The following is a 12,044-nucleotide window of genomic DNA, read 5'->3' as shown; positions in this document are numbered from 1 at the left end:
TGGAAGGCTGACGGTCATAACCTCATGGACCCCTCAGTCAAGAGGCATCGTCTAGTTTATAAAAGGTCTGGTCTGCGTCCCACTTTGAGGGGTGGTCGCTGGGGCCGCAAGAAGCTGCAAGCTGTCGCCTAGGGTACACCCCCCGGACTCTAACCATCTGCAGCCGGAGAGAAAGAAGGAAATACTCAGAGAAGGAACCAGACTGCAGGATTCAGTTTGTCTCCATAGACCACAGCTTCCTCTCACTGGAGCCCCTGAGGACGAGGCGGTGTGCAGCTCCCAGAACAGGATGTTCTCATCAGGGTCTGAATCCCACAAGGAAGGAAGAAGCACGTGGAACAGAACTTTACAGCCTCTAGAACAGTGGTTTTCCACCTTCCTGATGCCACGACCCTTCCATCCAGTTCCTCATGTGGTGGTGCCCCCCCAACCATAAAATTATTTTAATGGCTACTTCATCACTGTCATTTTGCTACTATTATGAATCATCATATAAATATCTGATATGCAGGATATATTTGCAGTTACAAATTGAACATCATTACAGCCTAGCGATTCATCACAAAAACAATATGTAATTGTATATTGTGAAATATTTATTTCTAATGACAAATAAATGAAATTGCCTTGAAGCATGGTATAGCATGGGTAACAGTCTTCACGCCGGGTACTCATAGGTGGGCGTATCTGCAGGTGGGTGGACCCGCCTGGAGATGATGGAGGAGCGGTGTCTCGGTTCCTGTGACCATAGGACATATGTGTTTTCCGATGGTCTTAGGTGACCCCTGTGAAAGGGTCATTCGACCCTTGTGAAAGGGTCACGACCCGCAAGTTGAGAACCACTGATCTAGGAAGCCTTACTGAACCCATTGAGAACAGAGGAATCCCCCAGAGAATATTGCCCTGAAAAACTCTTTCAACCTTCAGACCAAAGCTATCCCTGTGGGTCCCATAACTCAATGGTAGGTTAGCTCAGAAAGTAAAGACTGTCCCCCTTGAGTACTGCAGTTTTTTAAAATCACCTCTATGAGACCAAACAAATAGAAGAAGTACTCTGGCCAGAGATGAGGAGGGCGGGGTCAGTGACAGGAAGAGCTGGGCGTGGAACTGGAAGGAAAATGCAGGGAATGTAGACACATTTTTTATATTTTAAAAAAAGTTTCATTGAGAATGAGAAAGTATGTAACCTGTCCCGTAAACGGTTGCTTAAGGCAGATCTGAGAACTGGAATCCATCCAGTCCACAAGTCATCCTGCAGACTGGAAACATATACAACTTACCTGTAAAGATATCAGAACCCACTTCCTCTGCCTCTTGCTAGGCACGGGCCAACCTCACGCCCCACCAACGTCCTCGCTCCAACACGTCAGCTGTTCCCGTGGTTGAATGTCTATGAAATTTCACTCAAGCACTTCTACGTCAAAGAACCATGCACACTACTCGACGGCAGTCCAAACCTTTCCAGCCATGTAATGCGGACATATCAGCTGTTGATCATTAATTATTAAGATACACAGCCCTTCTGCTCTCAAAGGTTTGCGACGGTAGCATTTCTAAGCAGGTATTTCAGTGTGACAGCCCTTGGGAAGCCAACGACGGGCATGTGTGCAAAGTCTCTAAGAGGTGCTCACTCTTTTTTTTTTGAGCTATAATTAATACATCCTACAATTCGGTAATCCATTCGCACTCAGAAGGCCCGTGCAACTGTCACCGCGGGGAAGACCCTGAAACCGGGACATGTGAATGGGACCTCACCTTGTTCTCCTCCAGGTTGAGCACTTCCAAGAGGTCATGGTTCTCCAAGCCTTGGAGACTGCTGATCTGATTGTTGGACAGATCCAATTTCTGCAGCACTTTCAAACTCTCCAGGCCTGTGATCTTCTCAATCTGGTTATTGCTCTAAAATGGACAAGACCAACTTAGTCTCTTAAAGGCCTCCCTGGAGGAAACGTCCGAATGAAAGATCTTCATTCGGGATGCTGGCCCAAGTCCCTTCCAACCAGGAAGCCGCTCTCGGTTTGGGGTCTTCTTTCCCTCCACTTCCATCATTCACCTCCCATGCATCGCTCACCTCCCATGCATCGCTCACCTCCCATGCATCGCTCACCTCCCATGCATCGCTCACCTCCCATGCACCGCTCACCTCCCATGCACCGCTCACCTCCCATGCATCGCTCACCTCCCATGCATCGCTCACCTCCCATGCATCGCTCACCTCCCATGCATCGCTCACCTCCCATGCATCGCTCACCTCCCATGCATCGCTCACCTCCCATGCACCGCTCACCTCCCATGCACCGCTCACCTCCCATGCATCGCTCACCTCCCATGCATCGCTCACCTCCCATGCATCGCTCACCTCCCATGCATCGCTCACCTCCCATGCATCGCTCACCTCCCATGCATCGCTCACCTCCCATGCGTCCTGGGAAGAGAACCTGGTCTTTTGGCTTGAAGACTTACAATGTAATACTGATCATTCAAGGTAACACAAGATGCGTGTTCAAGTTATCAGTAGGAGAGACAAATGCTACGTAATCCAGTCTCCTCAAACGGCTCAACCGAGGCCTAATGGCAGCACTGCTCCCTGGTGACCTAGAGAAGCACCACTGCAGCATCATGCTTCCAACACTCTACCCGGAAGCACTGCGTTGCTGCAGTGACCGAATAAAGGTGTTTGTGGAAACCTGCTCAATGTAGTTACCTCGTGTCCCGTGGGCTCTGAGAGTGTGCGATTCTGGTGGCTTCCAATGGATCATGCCTCCAGGAAAACCATACTCTTGAGCCACTCCCATCTCCTTGGATCTAGGCTGGACCTATCACTTGTCTTGGCCAGAAGGATATGGCGAAACTACAGTAAGTCTACATCAAACACTTACGAAAACTCTATGGGGTCTGCTTTCATGTCTTAGGACCCCTTAGCTACCATGTAAGAACTCCAGCAACCTACAAAGAGGCCCCATGGGAAGGCCACGTGGAGAGCAGCTCTGGAACTACATGGAGAGACAAACTCAGCCATCCCAGCATCTCCCAGAAGCCCCGTCCATCCGCCAGCTGAGTGGAGCCACACTAGCAGAACCACCGCCCAGCAGAAGTCAGCTCAGATCGCCGAATCACTAGCAAATAAATGTTCTTTTTCCAAACCACTACATTTGGGGGTTGCTTCTGATGGTGGAGTGATTATGTTTGGGGCTGTAATCTGCATGGTTGGCAGTTTGAAATCACCAGGGGCTCCTCGGGAGAAAGACTAGGCTTTCTACGCCCATAAACAGCGAGTCTTGGAAACCCACGGGGAGAGGGGTTGTCGCTATAAACCAGCATCGACTCAATGGCAGTGAGTCATAGGCAACAGAGCCCTGGTGGTCTAGGGGGTTGACATTGGGCTGCCAACCTCAAGGCCAGCAGTTCAAGTGCCCCAGCAGCTCCAGGGGAGCAAGATGAGGTTTTTTGCTCCCCTCAAGGTTTACAGCCTCGCAGGCCCTAGGGAGAAATTCTGCTCTGTCCCATTGGGTCACTGAGACAGAACTGACCCATTACATATTGCTCTGTGTAACTAATTTCTTCAATACCTCACATGACTATCTTCTCAGACAAGAAGAATAAAACATAGATTCAAGACTCAAATACTGCCTTCTTCCCCAACTCCTATGAATCCATAACAACAAAAAGTAGCGAGAATAATTTATATTTTCTTGTACCCTGTCCAATATTCTCATGCATGTTTTAAGTTCCTCAGCCTTCAGGTCGAAGAATGTCACTGTAAAGCTCACTCTCTGTAGTAGCGGTGAATCCTAACACAGGGGGCTTGAGTTTCCAAGTGTGCTATGCTGTGCTTACCCTATAGGTCAGGGCAGAACTGACCTTTTGGGCTGCCAAGACTTCAAATCTCTATAGGTGCAGCCAGCCTCCTCTTGCTCCCTCAGAGAGGCTGGTGAGTTTGAACCGCTGACCTTTTGGTCAACAGCCCAACAGGGAACCCACTATACCACCAGGAGTTAGCATTGACTTGGTGATGCCAGAGATTGTACTGGTTTATTTGGAGACGCCTCTTGTTAAATTTTCAAGATGTTTAACATACATTTCATAACTAGAAAATTAAAATGATCACATCGCTCTTCTATCTAGACTATTTTTCCTGGCATACGTTTCCAATAAGAATTTACTGTTATAGTGAGCAAGATTTGTGTTCACGTAATCCTATAGCTCTTTAAATTGACAGGAGGCCAATAGTCCATACAGCTGGGTGATAGCACATGGGTGACAGGACAATATGCTCTTCCAGGGATCTTGAAAAAGAGACATGAAGAAAGTCCATTGTGAAAAGGAAAACGTATTTTTAGCTCCATATGCCAAAGTCCCACTACTGCTCCAAGTTTAAGTTATACAAGAAAAATGACACTACATATGAATATCCATAATATCCATATTAACTTAACTTGTTGAAATAAGACTGCACGAGCCAACTCAAAATGTGCCTATAGATCAATTTTATCGACAATACTCTTCTTCCCAAAGAACTTTGAAGTGCCCCAGATGTGTCAGATCGGCCTTAATTCTTCTCTGTAGTGTCTCTGGTGGCTTTCAAAGTGGTGACCGGATAGGAGTCGTGGGAGACGGAGAAAAGTTTAATTAGATAGCCTGGGGTGGTGAAAGCAATCAGCCTGGGGAAATATTCAGAATCCCCGCTCTTCTGAGTTGTCAGCCACCAAGTCAACCTTTTGTCCAAGGTTGAAAGCCTGACGGATCCCTCCGCGACTTGGCTATCCCGCTTCTGCTTCAACGGTGCTTGTTTCAAGATGACTGGGGAGAGGAAAGGTTTTGAGAGAGGTCTTTCCTTAAATAAATGAAATTAAGACTATACTTAATCTGCAAATGTAGGAGCGGGGGAAACCCATGCCAGTGCATCATACCAAGGACAGACAAACAGAGCTTGCAGTGGGCTGACACAGCGGCTGCACCAAGGGCTCGCACACGGGGGCACTTGTGAGGATGGCCGGGACCCTGCTGCGTCTCCTTCTCTTGGACATGGAGTCGCCACGAGTCGGAACCCACTTAGTTGCACCTACACGCAATCACCACCTATGGCTAAAGGAGACGGGGAAGGCACATTCTATTTGTCAAAAAAACTTGCTGATCACCCCAAGATACCATTTCAAAACTCAGTTCAAATGCCTTCCCACAGGATACTCAACTTCAGAATGGAATAACTGAGAAGCCCCACTGGTGCAAAGTGTCTGCATGTGGCTGCTAACCCCAAGGTTGGCTGTTTGAACCCCACCAGCCACTAACTACATGGGAGACCAGACCCGGCCGATGTGCTCCCGGAAGGCTCACAGCGGTGGAAAGCCTGCAGGGCAGTTCTACTCTGGCCTACAGGCTCACGGAGGGTTGGACTCCCCTCATGACCCACAGCAACCACCTTCGCCCTGGCTTGAGTGCCGGCCCGTCCACCCAGAGATGGACGTAGTGAAGGACAGCGGAGGCGTCCTAGGTGAGGAGGAGGAGGAAGAGGAGGAGGAGGGCAGTCCTGCACGATCCATGAACAATCACACTTCAACCCCCAAATTAGCGAGCCAGGCTGGTCTTTCAAAAATATCCCCTTCATCTTTGGGACGTTAATACAAGGGAACTGCTAGTATTCCGGGTCCCCAGAGAACCTCCTGACTTGTTTGAAAGAAAGTGTAACCTGCAATACATTTTATGCTTCGATGTTATTTTCATGCAGAAGATGCTGCAACGTGCATTTTCTAACCACTTTCCTTTCTTGGTGCAAAAGAGCAACAAAAAGCAAGGCAATCTTTTTAACTAATTGCCTTTGGACGCCAAATCAGAAAGGCATTGGAATGGAGCACGGAATACAGATAAGGCAAACAGAAAACACAAGAGACCGGCAGGGAGGAGCCAACAAAACTTTAGACCGTGGCACGTTCCTACAGGAATGCATGCTTCACTCATTTGAACTTGAACATCCCTAAGCCCACACATCAGCTACTGTGATGAGGAACCTTGTGTGAGGCTTACCAGGCAAAGGTTCTTGATTGGGAGCATGTTCAAGCCATCAATTGTTGAGATCTTGTTTTGGGCCAAGCTCAGGTGAGTTAAGTTACAGCAGAGCTCCAGCCCTTTGATTTCCTGTATTTCGTTGTCTGTTTACCATGAATGCGTTTAAGGAAAATGTCTACTGAAAGCACTCGGAGGAGAGCAAACGTACCAGTACTAACTCATTGGAAGAACCAGAAAATCGCGTAAGTAGGACAAGGTGAAGAGCCCACAACAGGAGGAACTTTGAAAACACTCCAACTTGAAATGTAAGTTATGTTGCTGTGGAGACTCATTGTCCGGTTGGCTCAGATGCACGGTGACCCTGTGTATGTAGCAGAATGAAACCTTGCCCGGTCCCACGTTCTAGTCATGATTGTTGGCACGTTGGAGCCCCTTGTGGTCACTCTGGTGGGGATCCATCCCTTGGCCATGTGGCCCATCTCCTTTAGCAAACCTGATGCTCTTTTCTAGTGATTGGTCTTTCAGGTGGCGCATTCTAAGGAAGCAAGGTGAAGCCTCGCTGTCCTTGCTTATTTTTGAAACCATTTTACTGGAGGCTCTTAAAGCTCGTATTCCGTACATCGACTGTACCAAGCATTTTTGTACATATGTTGCCATCACCATTTTCTGAACATTTACTTTCTAGTTGAGCCCTCGGCTTCAAATTCAACTACCATCGCCTCAAACGAAACTCTTTTTAAAAGGCGTAGTCGGGATGGGTGAATCTATAGAGACAACCCCTAGAATAAAGGACCCTGCGGGGTACGGCAGGGGAGGGGAAGGGAAGGGGGACTGACATCAAGGAGTACGAGGAGGAAGAAAATGTTTCAAAACTGATGGTGGTACCGATTGTACTACCCTGCTTGGCAAGCTTGAACTACAGACTGCAAAAGTGTCTGGATTAGCTCCTTAATAAAATGGCTTGACAGAAACAAAAGGCGTGGCTTCTGAGGGTGTTGAGTCGGACAGCCCACGCAGTAAGGACTATTTAATCAATGAGGAAAAGGAACACCATCGTGACACCCAGTGGCCTGCTTGGATCATTCCCGGTCTTTGTGAGCGATCCTCGTGTTTCCCATGGGTGGTCTCACTGAGACACAGGCACCAAGCTCCAGCAGCCGCAGAAGATGCCATCCAGAGCAAACAGGCGGTCTGGAGACCCAGTGCCCTCGTAGGGCAAAGAACAGCCCCCTTCTTCCTACCAATATTGGCTTCTGCTTTCCCTTTCAAATAAGCGAGGCTTACGTTCTGCCTGAATCTCCTCATCTGGTGCGCATGCGTCCATTCATTGCTAAAACTGTCGTGAAGAATGTCCATCTTCCAACTTGATAGTCGTCCAAGACTGAAGTCTCAGAGTCACCCATTCCACTCACCTTTCTGCCCTCCATCTCTGTGGCCAGAGCCATTTCCCATGATTCAGCGTGGCCCACGATATCAGACCATGGACACCATTTCTCCAGCAAAGCCCCACTTCCTCAACCAGGTAGTGCATAACATCAGTCCGGAAGTTACGTGCAGCCTTCAGACCATCCCATCAATCATCCAGATAGGGCCTTTGTTGTTTTTTTTTAAAATACATCACTCTGAATCACTACCTGCCTTGTCATTTGTTCCTCCTTGGACACCAATAGGCACCGCTAACATCCCCCTGTTCCAGTTCCCAACTCACTCTCCCCAAGATGGTCAGGTTCATGGCTTCAATTTCTACCTGGATATCCTACTTCAACTAAGAGCTCAAGAGAGGACTTCCAAATTCCTCAGTCTGCCCATTACAGTCCTCCCCGATAAGCAAAACCTATTCACCCAACTGTATGTCCCATGAAAACCCAATGAGAGTTCTTCATCTCTGTCACTTAGGTCTTCTCAGTAGTTTGCACATGTATCAAGAGCATTTTGACTTGGCAGGGTATCTTGTCCCCATGCTACTGTCCTATCCCTGTCAGAAAACCCTACCCACTCAAAAAGCACACCGCTCTTCTTTCCTGTTTTCCAGGTTCATGTTAAATCAGCATCTTTATGTATTCCATCATGACAGCTGGCCCCATTTTGGTATTGTTTATTATTACTTTTTAATTATACAAGTAAGGGCAAATGCTCAGGTAGGAGAGCATGTAACAATATAGCAGACAAAGGATTACTGTCTGGAATTGTAAAGGAGGCCATTAAATCTGTAGTAAAATGGACAAAGCCAAGTGGGGGGTAAACATACGAGAAGACACCGGACTTCACAGGAAGTCAGGAGAATGCAAACGCAGATGCCAAGCCGTTCCTGGACAACTGGCTTGGTAAACACTTTAAAGGACAAGGTTCAGAGAAAGCATGTACCTCAGGCTACTGGCTGAAAGACTTCCTCCTAGCCACTTTGGAGGTAATTTGGCCAGAGCAACTATAATTGTCAAAGCATCATAGTGATTCCATTTCTTGGCAACTACTCTAGGTAAACCAGTATTTCTTTCTCAAAGTCTTCTCTGCTTAGCTTTCAGCCCAGTTATCCCTTTCCACCAACTCCTGCCCTTGCTGTTAGCGACCATTGAGCAGGCTCTCCCTTGAAAACAACCCCATGCAGAAGAGTAGATTTTGTGATAGTTTTCATGGGTAGATTTTTTTTGCAAGTAGGCCTTTCTTTACCAGGCCTTTCCTTCTTAGTCTGGACGCTCAGCTGAAACCTGCTGGGCATCAAAGCAACGTGCCAGCCTCCACGGATGGCTGCGCATGAGATACACTGGCCGGGAGTAGCATCCAGGTCTCTGCATGGAAGCTGAGATTTCTACCACGTAACCCCCATGCACCTGCACCCCCAGACCCCACCACACCCTATTCCTGACCAAACTCTGCTAAAGAGTAGTCAGCAGTGGTGGCAATGGCTTTTCCTGGCAATCGCTCCCACAAACAGCCGACGCGCACCCACCCGCAATGGCAGAGGGCAACAGAGAAGAGCTGCTCCACGCAGAGTCGCGTTTGCTTTCAAAAGTATCCGTCCTCGATGCCTGATCCCATTTTAAGAACCTTCCCAAACAGGTGTTCACCCTTCCTCCTAACGCTATTCTTGGGACTTTTCCATCCGATGAAATACAGCAAGCTAAGTCGCTAAACAGCCATGCAATGAGTCATCCTACGGGGCTAATCCACTTAGGCATATATTCAGTTAGAGGCCACTACCGGGAGGAGACCCAAGAAACTGGGTTTCAGGCTGCTGCGGGCCAGCGCCCATGTGATTTTTAAAATGAGTCTGTGAATAAATCTTTTTATGGTGGGATCTTTGATGGGTGGGAGAGGTGAGGGCGGACTCCCCATGGCATCTAAGAGGAACTTCCTCACTCGGGAAAAGGCCAATGCCGTCTTTGCCCATTCGGACGCTGCTGTCAGGAGTTTACAATGTTCAGCATGAATGATTCACCAGCTCAGTGCATACGCTACCTCATTTGTCTACACACATAAAATATGGCCCGGGTGCACAGAAAACAGTTGCCGGGGAAGAAGGCGGAATCCATCACGATTCTCTGAGTGGAGAAAGCCAGGATGATCGCTTTCATCAAAACCAATCCTGAGAAGATCGATAGCAGCCCCCAGTTGAAAGATGCTTCGTGAGAGGAGCCAGTCTCTCCCAGGAAGGAAGCCTGCGCACAGCTAAACGGCCCTGTGACTGAAGTGACCATCACTCAGAACTGCAGTGTGAAACACTGCGGCATTCAAACGTCTAGCCCCCCTGGCTACATCCTCTGGGCCGCGGAGCTGAACCTCCTGGGCTTCAGGATCCTCTGCATTTAAAATGTGGAGTCTTTTTGATTCTATAGGATTTTTTTAAAAATCCGTAATGAATTCTATGATTCTATAAGCAGCTCTGGTGGTGTAGTGGTTTGCGAGTTGGGCTGCTAATCCCAAGGTTGGCGGTTTGAAACCACCAGCCACCACTCTGTGGGAGAAAGATGGGGCTTTCTATTTCGGTAAAGAGTTACAGACTCAGCCAATCACAGGGGCAGTTTTACTCTGTCCTCTGGGGTCCTTGAGTCAGAGTCAACTCAATGGCAATGAGAGTTTGGATTTCATTTTATGATTCTAGTATCATAAAATAAATTCTAATAAATAGCTGGTCAATAGTTATGGATAAAGAATAAAGTGTTTTCCTTCTCCGGAATAAATCCATGTATTTAGCCATGGCTGCTTCTCATCCTGATTTTAGGATGATTATCAATTAACCATCAGTTATTCCAATAGGGAAAGAACATCATAAGACAAAGTAAACTAAATAAACACTGATCTCCTACAGCTGTTTATGAGTCAGAATTGAGTGCATGGCACCAGCATATGATATGCAAGGTCCACAGTTCAAAACCACCAGCTGCTCCTTGGGAGAGAGGCAAGGCTTTCTACTCCTATGAAGAAGTAGTCTCGGAAACTCACAGGGGCAGTTCTACCCTGTCCTACAGAGTCACTAGGAAGTCAGCACTCCCTCAAGGGCAGTAAGTTTCATTGGATTTTGGTTTTCATGGCCTTCAATAAAGTTTTGGGGGCTTTTTTGCTATAAAATCTTAGAAACTTTATTAAATAAGAAAACATGAAGTTTTTGTATCTATCTATCTCTTTTACCCTTCAATAAAGGCAAAATTATGTCTTTATTATGCTCTCTCACAGGTCTTCATCTTTAATAAGATTTTTATTGCTGTTATGAATGGTGATGCTTTTAAAAGTTGTGTGTTCTAATTGCTCCCGGTAGAGACAAATGCAGTCAATTTCTGTTTCCTAAAGTCACACTCGACCACCTTGCTCAATTCTCAGAACTCTCCCCGCTATTTCTACAATACTTTAGTCCAAGCTCTCTTTTATATTCTCTTAGAGAATCACGTCACCTACAAGAAATGACTTTGATCTTCTTGCCCACCATTAGACCTTCCATTTTGTCCTCTTGTTTTATGGTGGGCGCTGGCTAGGCCCTTCCGAAACAAGGTCAGAGAGAATGGCAGAGATAGGTAACTTTGTCTTGACCCTGAGCTTCAAGGAGAATGCGCAGATATGTCCCAGGTCAAAGTTTGTAGGTAAAATAATAATGATAATAATTTGTAGATATTCCTTATCAAGTTGAGAAAAGTCCTCCCTTTACTTACTATCTTTCTGAGCTCAAATAAAATTTGTTTTCTTAAAAAAAAGAAAATAGAAAAATTTAATCCTTTATACAGTTTGGGTCCCCTCAATTTAACTCATAATCTTCTCATATGTACTTTTGCTTTTAACCGTCTAGAAAAGTTTGTAAACACCACCATCTGCCTATGCACAACAAGATACGCTTAGACAGCCAAAGAGAGAGGCAGTCTTAGTGCTGTTTAAAAACTAGTCATCAAAGCTGTACGATCGCTAAGGTTTGTTGTTGTTGTTGTTAGGTGACACTGAGTCAATTCTGATCCAGAGCGATCCCTTCTCTGCACAAGAGAATACAGCACTGCCCAGGCCTGCTCCAACCTCACAGTTGATTCTACACTTGAGTCCACAGTCGCAGCCCGTGTCCGTCCATCTCGAGGGCCTCGCTCTCTCTCACTGACCCTCTCTATTCAAGTGTGATGTCTTCCTTCGGAGGCTGGTCTCTCCCGACAGCAGGCCCAAAGCAGCTGAGATGAAGTCTTGCCATCCTTGCCTCTGTATAGCAACCATGACTCTTAGGACTATAAATTGTATCCTATGGTTTGAATTCCAAATACTGTGTGTGTGTGTGTGTGTTTCCTTTGGCAACGCCTTGTTGCACAAAATAAAAAAACTCGACTCCAGTTCACAGTGACCCTACAGGAAGGAAAGAGTAAAAATATCCTGGGGGTGGAGGGGTGGGGAGTAATTTCTGAACCTGTTAAGCTACAGGATGAGAAAGCTTCATCTTTCTCCCTTGGAGTGGCTGGTGGTTTCAAACTGCTGACCTTGTGGTTGGCAGCCCACGTCGTGTAACCCACTGGACCACCAGAACATGTGAAGGAGAATATTTTTCTGGAAGACAAATAGCTCTACACATTGATCTCCAA

General features: G+C 46.9%; 1 protein-coding gene across 1 annotated transcript in view; it reads right to left on the bottom strand.

Annotated features, from left to right (window-relative positions):
* LRGUK (leucine rich repeats and guanylate kinase domain containing) overlaps positions 1–12,044 on the bottom strand; it is an 84,546-nt gene that overhangs the window by 50,295 nt on the left and 22,207 nt on the right. Inside the window, exons 6-7 of the mRNA XM_075557398.1 lie at positions 6,022–6,146; positions 1,756–1,899 (exon numbers count right to left, since the gene is read on the bottom strand). Coding sequence (XP_075413513.1) covers positions 1,756–1,899; positions 6,022–6,146 — 269 coding nt within the window. The remainder of the gene's footprint in view (positions 1–1,755; positions 1,900–6,021; positions 6,147–12,044) is intronic.

Source organism: Tenrec ecaudatus, chromosome 9 (assembly GCF_050624435.1).
Source record: "Tenrec ecaudatus isolate mTenEca1 chromosome 9, mTenEca1.hap1, whole genome shotgun sequence".
Classification (NCBI taxonomy): domain Eukaryota; kingdom Metazoa; phylum Chordata; class Mammalia; order Afrosoricida; family Tenrecidae; genus Tenrec; species Tenrec ecaudatus.
This window is presented reverse-complemented; position numbering and strand designations above follow the sequence as displayed.